The following is a 15,501-nucleotide window of genomic DNA, read 5'->3' as shown; positions in this document are numbered from 1 at the left end:
TGGGAAAAGATATACGAAGACACATCTACAAATTCAGGGTGAGGTTAAATGCTGCTTTGTAGTTAAACATCTGCACAAAATGCTGTTTTTTGGGGTGATGGTTATAGGGCCCACATAGACAAGGGATTATCCCAGGTTGATTCCCTGTTAAGTTCTGATTTTGATGACTATGATATAATTGGTTTTATTGTGAATGAACTCAAGTAGAAAATCAGCCAGAATTACCATTATGACCCATTACTTCTGTGTAGATATTGGCTGACGATAGGCTTGGGCTCAACTTCGGCTCCGTAGCTTTCTGGCAATTAGTTCTAGAGGTCATGGCTATTTAGTCAAGGTGGCAGAGGATTTGTTCCTGTAGAAGCATTTCACAATAAATCATTAGGTGAAGGAAAAAAGTATGAGAAAATATGCAGAGCTGAAATTCGGAAATGTATGTGTAGGAAAAATCTAGTCTTAACTGCTTATTCATCCATCAGGCAGCTTGTGGTTAAGCCCACATACATGCACACAGCAGTGATCCATAGACTGCCATCTTAAGCTGAACCAGGTATAGTGTAAGAAGTGCCGAATCGAACGACATGGACGATACACCCTGCTCCCCAGTGCTCCTTTATCTCTTCCAAATCTGGTCATGATGTTTGTCACAATCTGGCCCTTTTACCACCCCCAGTAACAGAGCCTTCGGCTACCAATTCCCCACACTTCGAAATTTAGTTCCCAAAAATCTTCACCTTGCCTATTTCACTGCTGCTTCATGCTCCAGAATTCTCACTCCCTTGTGTGTGTCTTGGAATGTTTCATTATGTGAAACATGCTATGTAAATGTTAACAGTTATTATAATATAATTGTGTTACACGTAGAGAAAAGGACTTCCTACTCTGCCTCAACTGTTCAATAGCAACGAGCTGAGAGGCGCACTCCTTCCTGTGCCAATTTCTTTTTTATCTATTCCTGCATCTGCCACCATCTGTCCTGCCTAAAAAATTTTGCTGAATTGTGTGCACATTTTTGATACAGACTTATGCCAATTGGAAACTGGAGGATGCACAAGCTCCTTTCACATAAAACCATTCCAGCTAGTGGGCAGAGAATTCCTGGGGGACTGATTTGGGGCCGAACCCCTGAGCTGAAAGGGACGTGGCCTTTCAGGAGTGTAGTTAGGAAACATTTCTATATGCAAAGAGTGGCAGAAGTTTGGAATTCTTTCTACTAGGGGCAGTTGACACTGAGTTGTTAATTTTAAATTGGAGATTGACAGATTTTTGTAAACCTAAGGCATTGGGGGTTATTGGGCAAAGGCGGGTATGTGGAATTGGGTCACAGATCTGCCATGGTCTTATTGAATGGTGGAACTGGCTTAAAGACCTATTTCTGTCGCTACGCCAATAAAGGCCTTTGCCAGATTCAATATGCTGCCCAGCCCACTAAACATTGTTGTTTTATCTGATTGCAATGTGAAATTTATTTTTTGAATGCATTCTGAGGTCCACCCTTATGAATGAGGATAGGCATGTTGCATGGAACCCTTTCCTAGTTGATAGAACAGTCTAAACTATACTTTCACTGAACAATTTTAATGGTTGGAGGTTGGGAAGTTGCCTTGAGAAACAGAATCAAAGTCTCTGTTTATCTCCCCTTATTAGGCTGTTTGCTGTGAAAATGTAGGACACTGCTGCCCTAATGGCTACGATTGTGATGTTCAGCATAAGGTCTGCAAGAAGAAACCAGTATCTTTCCCCTGGACCACAAATGAAGCAGCTAGCATGAAAACTTTGGTGAAGAGCAGGGCATTGGATACCAAGTGTGATGACACCATGAGCTGCCCTACGGGCAGTACCTGTTGTCGACGGCGCTCAGGAGACTGGGGCTGCTGCCCTTTGACTGAAGTAAGTTATGCATTTGTTTCTGTAAGATCTGTTATTTGGAAAAAATGTTTCAATTAAATATTGTCACCAAATGTTGTTTCTGAAGGGGACAAGGAACATGTAAACCACAAAATTCCAGAATTGCTTTTTCTTTATATCTTGTCCAGTAATTTTTGCTAATTGTTAGGAAGACTAACGTGCCAAGCTTTACTAACGTTCTGATGAAGAATCATTATTGACTTGAAACACAAACTCTCTTTCTCTCCACAGATGCTCCCTGACCTGTGTATTTCCAGCATTTTCAGTGTTTGTTTCAGATTTCCTCCATCTGAAGTATTTTGCTTTTGTATGTCAAGCTTTTGCAAGTTTTGAAAAGTTTTCCTGCATGGTTTGTTTCAGGCCTTTCAAAAATGGGTAAAATCCAGGAGAGAAATTCTGACAAATTAGTTGGAAATTAGAGGAAATAATCTTGCCGACTTGAACAGCATTGTGAATATATCTCAGTATTTGTAAATGTGTTATGCTGGGACTGCTAAACTTGATCAGAATGTGGGGGAGAGGAAGCTGTAAGATGGCTAAAAGTGAGGGAAAAATTAGTGTATGAGGGAAAGCTAGCTGGGAACATAAAAACAGATTGTAATCCAAGTATTTAAAAAAGAAGAGTAACTAGAGTGAGTGTTGGTCCTCTAGAGAGAGGGTCTGGGAAATTAATAATGGGAAATAAGGAAATGGCAGAAGCATTGAACAGATATTTTGTCTGCCTTCACTGTAAAAGACGCAAATAACATCCCAGAAATATGTGTAAATCCAGAATCGAAGGGAAGGAGAAATCTAAAACAGTTACAATCACCAGGGAAAGGGTACCAAGAGAACTATTAGAAGTAAAGGCTGACAAGTCTCCAGGACCTGATGACCTACATCCTAAGGTCTTAAAAGAAGTGGCTGCAGAGATAGTAGATGCATTGGTTGTAATTTTCCAAAGTTCCCTAGATTTTGGGAAGGTTCCATCAAATTGGAAAATAGTGATGTAGTAACCATCTGTTCAAGAGAAGGAGGAAACAGAAAGCAGGGAACTACAGACCACTTAGCCTAACATCTGTCATAGGGAAAGTGCAATAATCTATTATTCAGGAGATTGTAGCAGAACACTTAGAAATCTTGTGATCAGGCAGAGTCAGCATGATTTTGTGTAAGGGAAATCATGTTTGACAAATTTATTAGAGTTCTATGAGGAAGTAACAAGCAAGGTGGATAAAGGGGAACCTATTGATGTGGTGTACTTAGATTTCCAAAAGGCATGCCTTAAGATGCCACATTCAAGGTTACAGCACAAAATAAGAGCTCATAGAGTAGGGGGTAACAAATTAGCATGGACAGTGGATTAGTTAGGAAGCAGAGAGTAGAGATAAATGGGCCATTTTCAGGTTGGCATGCTGGAACCAGTAGAGCCTCAAAGGGATCAGGACTAGGGCCTCAACTATTCACAATCTATATCAATAATTTTGATGAAGGGGCCGAATGTATGGTTGCTGAATTTGCTGATGACACAAAGATAGCCAGGAGAGTTAGTTGTGAAAATGACTTAAGGAGCCTGCAAAGGGATATGCATGGATTAAGTAAGTGGGCAAAAATTTGGCAGAAGGAGTATAATATGGGAAAATGTGAACTTGTCTATTTTGGCAGGAAGAATAGAAAAGTAGTATATTATTTAAATAGAGAGATTGCAGAATTCTGTGGTATTGAAGGATCTGGGCGTCCTGGTACTTGAATCACAGAATGTTAGTACGCAGGTCCAAAAAGTGATTAGGAAGGCAAATGGAATGTCATCATTTGTTGCCAGGGGAATGGAATATGAGAGTCAGGAAATTTGTACAAGACATTGGTGAGACCGCATCTGGAGTACTGTGTACAGTTTTGATCTCCTTTCTTAACAAAGGGTATAATTGCATTAGAAGCAGTTTATAGAAAGTTCACTTAACCGATTCCTTGGATGGAGTTATCTTGTGAGGAAAAGTTGGACAGGTTGGGCATGTATTAATTGGAGTTTAGAAAAACGAGAGGTGATCTTGAGGGGACCTTACAGGGTGGATGCTGAAAGGATCTTTCCCCTTGGGGAGGAGACAAGAACTAGTCGGGGGGAACAGTTTAAAAATAAAGGGTCTGCCATTTAAGACCGAGATGAGGAGTAATTCTTTCCTCTGAGGGTTGGTAATCTGTGGAATTCTCTTCCACAGAGAGCAGTGAAGGCAGGGTCATTGAATATTTTTAAGGCTGAGTTAGATTCTTGATTCACAAGGGAGTCAAAGTCTATAGGGGTAGACAGGAAAATGGAGTTGAGGCCAGAATCAGATCAGCCATGATTTTATCAAATGGCAGAGCTGGCCTACTCCTAATCCATATGTAGGGATCTTGGGAAGCTAAAGACCAAACTTGCAGATCCATCTGTAAATGGTATCGATGTGTTGTAGGATGATGGAATGCGAAAAAGGGTGAGAATAAATCATGAAAAGCTGGAAATTTTTGTCAAAAACTTAAAGCCAAATTGTTAAATTGTACTGTTAAAATCTTTTACTCATTTTAATCACTTAAAATTGCTTTGAAGCAAAACTGTCACCTATTAGTGAGAACAATAATCATTTATAGCTCTGATGGACATTCTGAGGAGAGTATATTGTTGCTCGGGGATATGACCAGTCCTGAGCCTATGTAATTGATGGCTCTTCTAAAAAGAAGTACTAAACGTGAAATATAGGTAGACTGAGTGTAATGGATGCCTGGCCATGGAGTTGTGATCCATTATGATCATAAGTACTGGCACTTCTGTCTTCCTAACACACAGATCAGCGTTAACAGAAGGAACTTGTCCAAAGTTTTGTTCTACGTTGCATATTGGGAACGCATTTTGGGAAATAGCGAATCCCCAGCCCATAATTTTCAACCATTAAATCTAAAGGTTAAAGGTGTACAATTTTCAGATGTGTTCCACAGGGTTGTGGGTGAAGGTGGGGAGTTTTCCCCTGTAACAACTAGGCTGTTTGATGACTGAGATAGTGTCATCTTTTCTGAGCTATGGAGATGAGGGTGGCACCAGGTTTGATCTGGGTTGGTTAGGTTGATTGCAGTCAGGGCAGTAGCAGTGGAGGAAGAAATTTAGCCAATGTTTGGGCCCATCCTGATGATCTATACCGACTCCTACTGGAAGTGCTATGTACTAAGATATATAGCCTAAAGTGCTGGGTGAAGGCAGGATTGTTGAATATTCTACCAGCATTCAATGTTGATGTGAGACTAGTGGCCACTTGAGTGAAATATGGGAGGACAACAAGAGAGGGTTGAAAATTATAATGCAGTGCATGAGTCCTCCTCCCCTTGTAAGGGGCAGGAACAAATGTAGATAATAAATGTTTTACAAACTACTTTACCATGATCACTGGGATTAAACCTGATGCTAAAACTTTGGTTACTACCAAATGATTTGAACAGGCATGTTATTTTGCTCTGTCTTTCATCAATGCTGTCATTGATCCTTTATAGTTGCTTTTGCTAATGCTAGATGGCACATGTAAATAATTTAATATGCTTTGTAAAGTATGGTTTCATTTAGTCTGCTTTGTGATGGTAGTCAGTACTGCTATATGTTGCACCTCAGCACATTTTATTGTCTGTGCTGAGAGAATACATCACAGAATCTCAGAATCTTAATGGCACAGAAGGATGAATTACATGGATTAGAAAAATGCTTTCTTTCTGATTTCAGAAGACTCTTGATTATGAGCCTAAAATTCATTTGTTGCTGGTTGCATAAATTATTTTTCAAACACTGTTTTTAGTTTGGGCATCAAATGTAACAGATACCAAACATCTTACCTTCCTTGGCTCTTTTTCCCCCTTCCTCAACCCTCCCAACCACCTCCCTTTTCCTCTGTTCCGTTTCTCTCCCCTCTAGCACCTTCCTGTGCGCACACACTTCTCTTTGCCTCCACCATCGACAGTTTTCAATCCTGAAGGCACTGGTTGGTGTTGGGATGTGCTTTAGCACTTCAGCCCTTTAGCACACTTCCATTTGCAAATGTGTTAGGAAGGCATTACAGCCAAGCCAGATTTCTATTTTCACTCTACATCAACATATGTGCTTTCCATCAAGAATCATGCAATTTTCAAGGTGTGGAAAATGATGGTTGTGTTACTGAACTAGCAACCAAGGGTCATGAATACAAATCCCTCCATGACAAATGTGGAATTAAATTTAATAAATCTGGTGAATTATTAGTGAGCTGATACCAGTCAAAATAACAATAGAGCTTCTGATTTTTGGTGCAAAAGCACAATTGGTTCATTACTTTAGGGAAGGGAGTCAGCCTCTCAATTGACTCCAAACCCAGAAAACATGGTTGACAAATGTTCTCGATAGCCCAGCAAGCCACTCAGCTGTAACAAAAGCAATTGGTATGTACCAAAGAAGAGGACCCATCATCTCCTCAAGACAGCTCACAGAAGGCAGTAAATGCAGCCTTGCCATTGTTGCCCACATCCTGTGACCAAATTTAAATAACCATTCTATCAACACAACTTTGCCAGTAACTGTAACTGTCAGCAGTATGTGCTTGAGTGCATTTAGAAAACTGGTTGAAATGTAAACACAGTTCAATTAAGTGGAAGCCACCAGAAGTTCTGTAATATTTCTAATCTACATGGGTAATATTTTACTTGTAGTTTAAGTGCTGATTTAAAGAATAAGGGATGGAAAAGAGTGGGGAGAAGTTGATTTAGAACCTTTCATTTAGGACAGTACTTAATGTACTGAGGTTTAAATTCTGTTTGCCCTCTGGGCAACTCTAAGCACACAAAAGTTGAATATTTCTTAATTAAAATTTATCAAATTAATTTTGTAGACAATGGAAATCTTTTGTAGCAAAGGACGCAAGTGAAACTGTTTCTTCTTCCAAGTCTTTGCTTGTTTTCACTAGCTCACCACTGCTAAGGAGTATGTAAAAGTAAACCAGGTTGAAAAATTTATTTTGACCATTCCATTAGTATAAAGATCATATCCCTCTACTAATTGCCTGCATTGTAAGGGGAGGATTATTAATGAACCCTTCTCACTTTTTGTTCACCAGAATTTTGTTTGCTATTGACTTTTTAAACTCTGTTTTGCAACTAAGTGTTTTATTTGTTGACATGGATAAATGGGAAACTCATTTTCTTTCCCAAACTGCCATTGATGGACTGTGTTGGACAAATGTGGGACTTACTACTTGTGCAGTTACTGGGGTAGAAAATCATGACAAATTACATTTAAAATTATAAAAACCTTGAGTAACTGCTGGCTGTCAATTTAAAGTTATTTTGTGCAGTTGCTTGTAATGCACTGTGCTGTACTGTATTGGTAAAACCACTGAATGTTAAAAAGAAGTATGAGTGGGATTTGAGTTGCCTGGAGCGCAGGCCACAGTTTAGACATCCTTTTTCTATATACTTATCTTACTAAAGCAAATAAAAATGCCTCTGAACACAAGTTTTAACTCCAAGAAACCACTGAAGTGAATTCATGCATGCTATATGAGGTCCAGTAATTGTTTAGTCTGTTTTCTGATCAAGACAGGAAGCATTAACACTATATAGATCTTTTGGCTCTTGTAGTTTTCATATTTCCTCCCCACATAATATTATAAGTTTGGTTTGCAAACAAGTGCTTACTTGGAAGGAAAGGGACCTTTAGGGTGTTGAGGGGCTACTGAAGATTTTCTTGTATTTCCACTAGGCGGTGTGCTGCACGGATCATGAACACTGCTGTCCACACGGTTACACCTGTAATGTGAGTGCTGGAACCTGTGAAAAGCAGAGCCTTTCTGTACCTTTGGAGGTCAAACAGTCGTCCGCCTCTAAATTAAAATGTGATGACAAGTTCAGCTGCCAGTCTCCAGCCACCTGCTGTAAGATTACTTCTGGGGACTGGGCTTGCTGTCCATACGAACAAGTAAGTGCTTCAGAAATTGAACTCTGCTCCCTTAATGGATTGATTTTGCCATCTCAGGTAGTACTGGTCAATACGCACCTAAAGGTACCAGATTCAATGATGAATTTGCTAGTCTGAGCTGGATCAATGATAAAGATGCTCAGTTGGTGTTCAGATGCACAACTCCCACTTTTAATTGCTATCTAGTGACATCTGCTGGATGTTGAAAGAGAACAGGGCAAAGGTCAGTTGTGACACCACATAATTTCAAATGCCCTGTTTTGAGGCGATGTGAAGCTTCATGCCAACATTAGGGGATGCCCTTAATGAAGGAGGAAAGAATGTGGGGTGGAGGGGAACTGGAGCCCAATTAGATTATATGAAGTTGGAAGTGCATGAATATGTTTCAGCAAAGTCCAAATATCTTTTGGTAAAGTACATATCTCTTACAGATATTTTTGCATTTCCCTCACCAACTAAGCTCTTGCCATATGAGTCATAGCTATGTTAGGTGGCTTGCTTTGACATCAACCTTATGAGTGTTTATCAGTGCTGGGGACCAGTGTTGAATGTCAGACTGGGAATCTTTAAACTGTGTACCTTGAGATTCTTTTTCATGCTTTGCAATTTCTCCATCCTCAATTCTATATTGGGCTGGTGGTTTTCTGTGGAATATTAAACTAAAATAGCCTAAGTTTAAGCTAATTCACTTCTTCATTATCAAGTATAAGTAAACCAGACAAGCAAAGGTTGGTTTGAGATGGAATAGCTATGGAGTTCCTTAATTGGGTTTGTAGGGTCAGATTTGTAACATGAAAGATGACTTTTCACTGATTTAGACGGGTAATATAACATATCTATTTTCTTCAGTTCCACTTCACAAGCTCTTAATTTCTGCTGAAAATATCCTGCAGGGGAGGAAAATCCCTTAAAAATCAATTTAAAGTATCTCTGACAGTGAAAGTTTATTTGAGGAAATGCCTGGGTCATTAAAATATTACATAGGAACACGAATAGGCTCTTCAGGCCCTCAGACTGTTAGCAAATGATTCCAGGACCACACTCAGAGCAGTTACTCTCTGCAAAAAAAATTCTAAAGGAAAGGACTATGCTTCAATATAGTAAAAGTAAAGGTCTCCAGTTGCAGAATCAAGTTGTCCAGGTTAGCAGACCCCAGTTATGATCATGGTAAAGTTACCTCAAGTTTAAGTGAATATATCTTTTTGAAGCCCAACATCATTTCAAGCATGTCTAATATCATTCAACACAAAGCAACCTCTCTGGTAATCATGTATAAAAAAACTTAAATATTGCTGAAAATAGAGACATGCTGTCAAAGCTTTTTGCCTTGCCACTTATCAGGGCAGATTTGCAAGAATACCAGATCTAATCAGAACAACAATTTACACTGCATGAGAAGAGGGTTGTCGTGGGGCATGCACCAGGGAATAGTTAACTGGGCAGGTCGACTAATTGGTCAAGGCTTTGCCTGATTCTCCACAATGTCTCCTTTTTTCAGCAATAGAGAAAAGAATTCACAGGGTGAGTCATAAATATGTAAATCCAATTACATACAGGCCCTTTACCTCAGAGTAGCTAGAGATGAGTAATAAATGTGGCCTTGCCAGCATTACCCAGTCTTCATGAACAAATAATTTTTAAAAACATTAGTGTCTTCTAAACATAAATTTGGATCTTGAGGTGTGGAAATGCGAAGGTCAACGAGGCAAAAATACAACACTTAGTCCCAAATGTATAAAAGTGAATCTGTGGAATGCATCATCTTTACTTGCTTGTGAAATGGAAATGAACAGTTGAAAGTGTAAAAATGCCTCCTCCTGTTAGTTTAAAAGTTTTATCAAACTCAGCTTGTGATTGTCCAGCAGGCACTTTACACATTTAAGTTCAATAAATTATTATTTTTGTATTCACTATAAGGCAGCTTTGCCTGGACAAGAAGCGGAAATTCTAAAACAGGTGCCAAGTATTCATTGGATTGGAGTCGATCCTGGCCGTCCAGGCAAATATCTTTCCATCACTGATTCTCAACTGCAGAATAGCAACTCTAGCACTGAACATTTCTAAGGTGAAATGAAAACATGGGATGTGAGGAAGTACTTTTTTTTTAATGCAGCGAGTAGTAATGGTCTGGAACTTGCTCTGAACGAGGGTTGTGGAGGCTGAGACGATCAATGATTTTAAAAGAAAATTGAATGGGTATTTGAGGGAAATAAACTTGCAGAGCTATGAAGATAGACCAAGGGACTGGGGCTGATTGGATTTCTTTAGAGGAAGCTGGCCTGGACTTGATGGATCGAATAATCACCTTTTGTGCCATAACGAATTCATTGTTGCTTTGCAGTGATTCAGAATCACTGTGAATATACCTCTCATCCTTATCCTGTAATGTAATGTTATATGGTTATTAATTGCTGTAATGTAAGATTTGAATTACCTTGCAGGCCACTTGCTGTGAAGATCAGCTGCACTGTTGCCCGAATGGCTACACCTGTAATGGAGCAACCAAAATGTGTACACCACGACGTCGGCTGAGATGGGACCTCTTCTTTCCAAAGCAGAAAAAGGCCTTTGAAAGGCTGTGATGTGTTTGTGCCTCTAATCTACTTGAACTGTGTAATGCACCAAAACAAAACATCACAGTGTGACATCTCGGGAATTGTACAATAGAAAATTTTGGGTTACTTTTGTATGGTAAATCTTCCAATCAAGCATAAAGCAAGTTCCTGAAATAGTAAAGAACAGTTCTGAGGCACAAAATCTGGCTTAAGTCCCCTGAATATTTTTCTTGAAAGATTTTAATCCTCTTCACTATAAAATCATTTTTAGGAACCTCTTCTGTAAACTGTATTGATTCTGCTTTTGTGCATTACATGGATGTTGAATGTAAAATTGCACCAGATTGAAAGCCAGCTGCTTGATTCTCTTACAAAATGGAAATTTGCAGGTTTATAAACCATCCCAATGTAAAGTAATACAAGCAGGCAACCTATCTGATTAAATTACTAACCCAATTGGATTTTTATTCAAACATAGATACTTGAGATAGATTACCTATCTCTTGTCTGAAAATCATTAAAATCTGCTCTTAACTCTGCTGTAAGCCCGTTGATTTAGTGTGCACTGAGTATGTTTCTCAGGTTAATACTCTTGACCGTTTAATCACGGTAACACTGAAGGACATTTGAAAATGTTGAACCTTGATGACCCAGTACAGGTGTAACCACTGGTTTGGGAGAGGAGGTTAAACCATCTCCCCTCTTCTCTCCTGTGGTTAGGCCTGGATTATGCTACACTCCCTGCCAAATAGAATGGACCTGATGTGCGCGCTTCTCCCCCTGCACGAGCCACTCCAAAGCACATTTCTTTATCGGTGGATGTGACTCTTGAATTTGTATGTATGTATGTTTGGCTCCCACCAGCTGAATGTGTCATTCTGTGGACCAGACAGCGATCTGATCTTTTTCCTGGACACTGTGAGCGGCACTCCTCTACATTAGGCTCCAAACCAACCTCATACAGTAACATTTTTATATAAAAACAAGACAACAGATATATTTGAGAACAATTCTTAAAATGATACAATCTTTAAGATGGTTGAGACTAAAATGTTTTAAGTACTAATTCAGAAATTAATTGATTTGGGCGGATTACTTGCTTACCAAGTTCTTTGCTGTTTAATCAAATTGCAAAATGAGTTATGATTTTTAATGGTAGATACATTTTTAAAACTATTTTGTTGGGACTTGTTGAAATCTTACTGATTCCTAACTTAAATTCTGTTCATCCGTTCTCGTTTTTATCGAACTAGAATCCATCTCAGAGCAATGCTTTTTTTAAAGATATGAGGGAGGCAAAAGATTTGCCAATTCTTTTTGAGGGCATTGGTTGCTTGTAGAATTAGCGAAAGACAGCTTCAGTGAGGTGATGATTAAAACAGCCAAGTAGTCTGTTTACTGTAATCTTTTGAAATTTTTTGCTTTATACGCTAGAAGAATATCTGATGTCATTTCACTTGTAATGGATTAATTTTTACTATACTTTACTGTTATCATGAACATATGGATCCAAAAGTCTAGCCTTGGGTGAGGTCATGCTGCTGATCCAGTGATAGTTCTGCGTTTTGAAATCCTTGCATCTGCTTACAATGCATCTCATTATGCCATTTTTCTAGTGGCCACCATTTAAAACCACTTCATTGTCTGATCCTTTCATTAGAACTTTCAACCATTGTGGTTTGACCATGTGGTTGTTGGATGATTGAAAGGATGGCACTACAATATTGCTTTGGCATTACCAAAAGGGAGTTCTTGCAACTAAATGATGCAAATCAAATTGTTCATACTGTGCAGTTATCCTGTTTTTTTGAATGTTTGCTACAAATAAAAATAAATTTATCTGAAATATTTTTGTTTATTTAAACAAACTTAGCAACCCAGTAAAACTGGTGTCATGTGTTCCACCACACAGAGATTTGTTTGGTCTGGGGAAACCATGTGAGTACATTGCACATAAAATCTTGTGCTGTCGATAGGTCTGCACATGTTCTTTTATTGCTACAAAGACACTTCCATTCACACTAACTAAAAACGTGTTCTTTTCTTGTCTTACACTGAGATTTTGCCAAGATTTCAGTCACTTTGTAAATAAATTATCCTTTATTATAGATTTTGCATTTTAATTCTATTCCATTCCAAATGGCCCACCTTGCATTTCATCTCTCCTCCATGTTTTTTTTTAAATCTAAAAGATTAGAATGGGTGCTGCTTTGTTGCACCTCTAGAATATTAATAAGAATATTCCACTTTTGCTAGGACCTGTATAAAAAGGGGGAGATAAATCACATCTATGTTGCTAGCTTGTTTTGTAGCCTGTAAACATAACATCAGTGCTCTTTTTGGTTTGCAGTATTTTCCACCTTTGCTGTGTTATGTTGTTTAATCCAAGTCATTGGATAACGGATATTGCTTTAGCCCAGAAACTGACTTTGAATTTCAGGAGTAAAGAAAGAATGATGTGTATTTACATAGTTTCACAATCACTGGATGTGTCAAAACACTTTACAGTCAATGAAGTACTTTTGAAGTATTGTAATGTCAGCAACGCAGCAGGCAGTTTGTATCACCAAAATACCACAAACAGCAATATAATGACCTAAAAATCCATTTTTGTGATGTTGATTCAGGGATTGATAATGGCCAGGACACCCACCGGGGATAACTCCCTTGTTCATCTTTGAAATAGTGCCACGGAATCTTTTACATCCACGCTAGGAGGCGTCGGTTTAATTTCTCATCCAAGAGACAGCACCTCCAACAATAGAGTGTTCCGTCTTGAGTGACAGCCTTGATTTTTGGGCTCAAGCCCTGAACCTTGTGCCTCAGGGGCAAGAGTGCTGTCAACTGAGCCACAGCTGACACTCAACTGTATTGGTGTCAAAGTAGCAGCAAGAGTGCAATAAAGCCTGAAGAATAAAATTGAAATTTGAAAACGTATTAGAGTCTTTTTCATCAACCCCCACTCTGTTTTAACAGCACTAATCTATGCAACACATTGCCTAAATGCTTCTGCACTTGGAGAAACATGTTAACTATTTCTGCCAGAGGCTTTAAATACAATGCAAAACAAAACAACTGCTGAATGTCAAATTGTGCACCTGTAAGGAGTTACTAAACCTCATTGTCCTACATCATTTAGGAAAAAGAAACTCAAGGAGGACATTTTTGCTAAGAATCACCTGCCCTGCCACCCGCCCCCCACCCCCGCGCCGCCCTTTCACTGAGACCTAGAGACGGTCTCTCTAGTCTTGTAGCCACTAACCTGAATTGGGTGGAGTACCAATTCCACCCAATTGGAATTGGATTGCTGCATCTGTGTTATTAAATGGCAAGCAGTCCCTGGGGCTGAACCCAAGTTAGAGTCAAGATGGTACATAATCGTTTCAATGCTCCAGGTTTCTGGGAATTTTCACATATTTCCCTCAGAGTGCTGGTTTCTAAGGTAGCCATAGATTCTTTTTCAAAGGAATTGCACTTGGGAGTTGGGGGGGCAGAAATTTGGTGCTGCAGTGATTTGGAGAATGGTCTTTCACTTTTGGGGTCTGCCAAGGCTCTTCTGTTCATTGGCTTCAAGGGTCCTGTAAGTTTGTGTAATCGTAATCTAGTTGCTAGTGGGAGTAGGCCCACACCATATAACTGCCTATAACTCAACATCAGTTGGCATTTGCTTATAATAGGTCAAAGAACAGGAGGAGGCCATTTAGCCCCTTGAGCTAGTTCTCCTATTTGATGAGATCATGGCTGATCTGCGACTTAACTTCATATATCCACCTTTGCCCCATATCCTTTAATACCTTGAGAACATATTCTTAAATTGAAGGTTGATTTAGTTAACTGTTGCTGTGAAAAATGGAAAAAGTGGCACACTGCTACAACTGGTTTGAGAATAGAGTGGAAGGTTTCTTTATTACTCAACAGCTGTCTGTTACCACTTGACAAGAGTGCTTGATGTTGACATTTGGTGTCTAAAATGGAAAGTGGTCTGTTCTCTGCCATTAATATCGCTCACCTTGATATGCACAAAACAATAGGCTTTAAGAAATTATGCAAATGGTAAGACAAAACTGCTGATTTCCCAGATGCTGTAGCTAGGAGGCACTCTCGTCATTTAATCACTCCTGCCTTCCACCTTATCACAAACCTTCCCTTCTGCCTTTCCTACCCTGTTTCTGAATTTGTTTATCATCTGTTACATCTCTAACTTCATCAAGTTCTGATGAAAGTTTCAAGTCAACGACCTATGTCTTTTTCTCCACAGATACTGCCTGAGTATTTTCAGTATTGCTTATTTCTATCTCTTTTACTGGCCATGCCCCAAAGCATCTTGGTCCTGAGATTGCCCGAGCATAAGCCAGACACAGATGTATTCCTCAGAATCAGTTTCCTGAACAGATGCAATTACAGTAGCTGTCCAATTTTTTTTTATGGTAGGGCATGTGGAGCCAGTGGACAATAATGTTTCCATGGATTTTCAAGCAATTCCGATTACTGATGATAACTGAGCCAAGTGTTGGGATTTTAAACTTCAGACACCAGTGAGGGAAGTGTTCAGGACGGAGGCAAATGAAATCTTGGGAACACAAAATTCAAAACAGGAAAAAACAGACTGGGTTTTAAGGCCTGCTTTGCTTTGTCTGAGGGAATGGCAGTGCTCTCCTGGGTTTGACTCTCTTAATGCTTCCCTTTGTACTCGGCCGATTCACAAAATAAAACTATTCCCTCTATGCATAGGGGAATCTTTCTGGCCAGCAGATTCCAGGACCCATGAGAACTTAATGAGGTGCTCACTGACAATTTGGAACAGGTTGCCCTGTAAAAAAGGACAGAGAAGAATAGTGATGAGCTGCCAAGGAGGGAATATTGTAATCACAATGTAATGAATGGAAGAAAAGAGTCAGTTAGTGTAACATTAGATAATGGGAAAATGATGTGTGTGTATGACACTCTACCTGACTGTAGCCGGACTTCTTAAATAACAAACTCCTCTATTTATTTGAAATCAATCACCTATCTTTGGTATAGTCCTCTTTTTCTCCCCCCTCAAATTTTGTTCCAATTCTTCAATATTGTCGTCTCATCCATTGGTCAACTGCAATGAGT

At 39.3% G+C, this 15,501-nt stretch overlaps 1 protein-coding gene across 6 annotated transcripts in view; it reads left to right on the top strand.

Moving 5' to 3' along the window:
- grnb (granulin b) overlaps positions 1-12,247 on the top strand; it is an 87,393-nt gene extending 75,146 nt beyond the window's left edge. For all 6 annotated transcript variants that reach the window (XM_041173409.1, XM_041173406.1, XM_041173408.1 and 3 more), the window contains exons 12-14: positions 1,648-1,890; positions 7,631-7,846; positions 10,288-12,247. In XM_041173409.1, coding sequence (XP_041029343.1) covers positions 1,648-1,890; positions 7,631-7,846; positions 10,288-10,428 — 600 coding nt within the window. In that variant the 3' untranslated portion in view covers positions 10,429-12,247. The remainder of the gene's footprint in view (positions 1-1,647; positions 1,891-7,630; positions 7,847-10,287) is intronic.
- Positions 12,248-15,501: the final 3,254 nt, after the last annotated feature.

The sequence above is a fragment of the Carcharodon carcharias genome, chromosome 23 (genome assembly GCF_017639515.1).
Source record: "Carcharodon carcharias isolate sCarCar2 chromosome 23, sCarCar2.pri, whole genome shotgun sequence".
In the NCBI taxonomy this organism is placed as follows: domain Eukaryota; kingdom Metazoa; phylum Chordata; class Chondrichthyes; order Lamniformes; family Lamnidae; genus Carcharodon; species Carcharodon carcharias.
Note: the sequence above shows the minus strand (reverse complement) of the source record. Positions and strands in the feature narration are given on the sequence as shown.